The sequence below is a fragment of the Thalia democratica genome, chromosome 4, assembly GCF_965202585.1.
Source record: "Thalia democratica chromosome 4, ktThaDemo2.hap1.1, whole genome shotgun sequence".
NCBI classification, from domain to species: Eukaryota; Metazoa; Chordata; class Thaliacea; order Salpida; family Salpidae; genus Thalia; species Thalia democratica.
The window spans coordinates 82084219-82087810 of record NC_139168.1 but is presented as its reverse complement, the minus strand read 5'-3'; the positions used below and the strand labels follow the sequence as shown (position 1 = coordinate 82087810).

At 26.0% G+C, this 3592-nt stretch overlaps 1 protein-coding gene across 1 annotated transcript; it reads right to left on the bottom strand.

The window, feature by feature from the left end:
- Positions 1-223: 223 nt before the first annotated feature.
- On the bottom strand, positions 224-1251 carry LOC145833686 (uncharacterized). Its single transcript, XM_082940834.1, has 3 exons — positions 1079-1251; positions 684-758; positions 224-488 (listed from the first exon to the last, which is right to left on the bottom strand). Exons 1-3 carry the CDS (start codon positions 1249-1251, stop codon positions 224-226), a joined length of 513 nt encoding a protein of 170 aa, XP_082796960.1.
- Positions 1252-3592: the final 2341 nt, after the last annotated feature.

Genomic DNA, 3592 nt, shown 5'->3' with positions numbered 1-3592 from the left:
TTTTTTATAAAGTATCATTTAAAGTCCTTAAAATAGAAAAAACAACTATTTGTAATTTAAGACATATAGGTTTGATATGTATACTTAAACAAGCTATTTTTAATAAGCTATATTGTAAAACATCTTAAACAACTAAATAAACACATTTACTTTTCTCTATTTTTTTTAATGTTTTTTACGACGTTAAAATTATTGTTTTCAAATAAATTTAAAATTGCTTTTGTCAGTGCACAGCTACTGGCGGCTGATAGTGTAAGCTCCACAGTTTTCCGAAGTACTCTTGATAGTTTGGTAGAATGCTGCCTACTTGAAAAAAGAGTCTCAACGTCATTTCTGCGTCTCTACCGGCATTGTGGGCCTGGTTTGCTGGCAATCCGAAACTTTTCACGATTCTCGACAGCCCCCATCTGCTGAAATGTCGAAATGAAGGTACGTGCGTCACAATGTACTTCAGGTCGACATTTGTTTTAAAATGTTGGCTCACTAATCTGTTGAAAATATCTCATATAAAAAGTTGTCTAAGCTTTAACATTATGCATTATTAAGATATATTAAAAATGGTTGTTTTCGGTCAAGTAAAATTATTGCATTGAATTGATGCGTCTTAGAATTAATAACTTAATTACAATCTGCTTTTGTTATTATCTTGATACAAAAAATCATAATATAATGGTTAAACAAACCTCTTAAATCCAGTGAGCTCTTTCGGCAGATTTGTCTTTCTGTAATGTTTTATGATGTAGGCCAGGTCTTTACATCTAAAACAGACAATAGTATTAATTTATTTTTGCTTGATCTAATATTAACTATACTTTTTACAAATCATTTAACATAGTAATATCATTTGTACTCTTATCTACATTTACATCGTCTATTAATACTAAGATGAATAGATTTTTTTATGTAAGAATAGCATTATATAAATGTCTTCAGTTTTTGAATTGAAAAGTTTGTGTTAGCTAATACTTTTAACTTTGAAAGATATTGTATAACAATACATAACGAAAATCGTAATTAAAATTTTGCAAGTTAAAAACCTTACTCTTAGTTCTTTTACTAAAGTAAATTAAAGTCTTACCCTTGAAAAGTAACCCAAGTGATGCCTTTATCCCAGAAAAGTCCTTTAAGACCGTTTACCACGTCTATCTGTTTGCAACCGTACATTCTGTGTCTATTAAAATTTGTGCCATATTCTTTCAAATATATTATTGAAGCTGGATTTGATAGATCAGCCTTTTCGTCAAATTTCATATTGAATGTAAAGGTATGGTTAACAGGCTTTTGTCCATCGTATGAACAAAAAGATAAACCTAAATTTAATATACCCCATTATAATACTTTTTGAATGTACAAAATTTATTAATATCAAAAGTGAAAGGGCCTCTATAATGTTTAGTAGAAAAAAAAATAAATTTTAGTATATTTATTGTTGGAGTATAATTTGTAAATACTATTATATGAATGTAGAAGTTTCAAATTTTTGGGAAAATTGTTTCGACTAACATTTTTCGCAGGATAATAATTTTGAGCTATGCAACAAAAGTTATAACTTTAAAAGTTGAATTAAAAACAAGAAAAAAATTAAATATAACTATCTCACGAACCTAATGAAATCATTTTTGTGCAGTCTACGTTTTTCTATAGTACTTCGTAAGCCTTATTTGTTTTAGTCTCATTACGCCAGTAATCATTACTTCCGTGTGGATCTCTAGGGAATTCGGTATCAATCGCAACTACTTTGTAGGTCCTTGAAATTTCACATACTCTTTTGAGCATTTGTTTCATGTTGTGTTGCCAAACTTCAGTATAGCCGCTGATATTAATAACATTGTTGTTTGCTCCGTTATAACTCATTTTATTCATTTTTAGATACACTCTATAACAAATATACTGTTATTTTTAGTAAACTTTTGTCATTCAAGGTGTTTAAAGCCTATAGAACTAGAATAACTTTAGTAAAATAATAAAAATGTTAAAACTATTTACCTTTATAAACACTTAAACACTTGTACAAAAATAATTTGTACAACTAAACTCAATCAATAAAATTTTCGTTATTGGTTGAAAATATAAGATAATTAACTTTTAAATATGTAATAACTTTTCAGTAAGGATTAAAAACGAAATACTTTACTTTTTTTATATCATTTATGAACTATATGCAATAAAATTCTAAACAACGAACAAGTGTAAGGTTGTAGTATGTTTTACACCAAGATTACAAACCCTAATGAATGTTAATATTTACCTTAAAAATACTGATAATAATAAATACTTAGGGCTGCTCTAAATAAAATTGGCTTCATAATTAATAAACATATTGTATTGACGAATCATTGTAAAGACTTACAAAAATAAAGAACCATGTGAACAAAATAGCTATGCTTTATAAATATTTAGAATTTTATTAAAACCATTGAATAAAATTTAAATCTAAAATAACTTTACTTTGGGAGTTTTTAAAATTAAGTAAGGTTTAATTAAATAAAACTAAACTACAAAAATAATTGTTAGAAGAAAACATTCTTAATTAAAAGCTTTATACAAATTATTTAAACAGTATAAATATCTATTCTGGAATAACATGTTTACTGCAGCTAGCTGTGACTAAAATGAATCACCTCTCCAACTGATGTGTGTTTATATATTGCAGTAGTATGGAAAAGCAAACTTGCATCAGTAAAACACGTGACCTTGCTTTCTCTTAAATGCTTGGATGAACTAAAACTTTAACTTATAAATATTTACTTAATTTAAATAGTTAACAAATGAAGTTTAATATCTTGCTTTAATGCCACTTCATAAAGTCGACTAGGTATCCTAATTTTTATGCGCTTATAACATTTTTCAATATTTTTAATACTTTACACACAATCTTCGTGTACTAATAAAAAAATAAAAAATGAATTTATTTTGTACATAGACGATTCGATAAGAGATGGACACAAACCCTTATTAAACCTTTTAGTTTTAAGTCACCACTAGTCTTTCTAAAAATTTAAAACTAATTTATATAAATTAAATTAAATGTGTCTGTTTTTTTATTAATTTAAGGTAACTTTCAAAAGCTGTATAAAAATATTTACAAATATGTAATACTTATTTGCCATATTTAAAATATTTCTTGCAAAAACTAAACCTTAATAACTTGTTTAAAGCTGACAATTTACCATTTCTCTTAAGTTCTTAATATTGGTTAATAAAATATCTTTAAAAAATTTAAACTATTTCAAACAAACTGCTCTAAAAAAAAAGAATCTAAAACTAAGTTAAATAAAAAGCAAATATCCTTCAGTTATTCTTTTGATTTAGGCTTATTAATATTTGATATAGTGTGAGATACAGCTTGTAAGTAAATTTATGATGACGAAATTGAATGAGAGAGTGAGAAAAAGAGAACAAACTTGATTTATAAATAAACTTAGAGTCACGGGTATTCAAGTTATGCATTTATGTAAAAATTAAGTGTTTTTTATGGCTGTTTTACCTCTAAAATATTTATTTTGCTAAACAAAATTAGTACAAGAATTTGAGTTAAAAAACATTTTTTTGAAATACTTATTGAGAAACTTTATATTTTAACACACAAAAA

Excerpts from the sequence above, each read along its gene's own strand:
- LOC145833686 (XM_082940834.1), bottom strand. The coding sequence starts at position 1,251 with ATGAAATTTGACGAAAAGGCTGATCTATCAAATCCAGCTTCAATAATA. Across the intron at positions 759-1,078 it reads ACTTGGGTTACTTTTCAAGG|ATGTAAAGACCTGGCCTACA; the intron begins GTAAGACTTTAA and ends TGTCTGTTTTAG. Across the intron at positions 489-683 it reads GAGCTCACTGGATTTAAGAG|ATTAGTGAGCCAACATTTTA; the intron begins GTTTGTTTAACC and ends TATTTTCAACAG.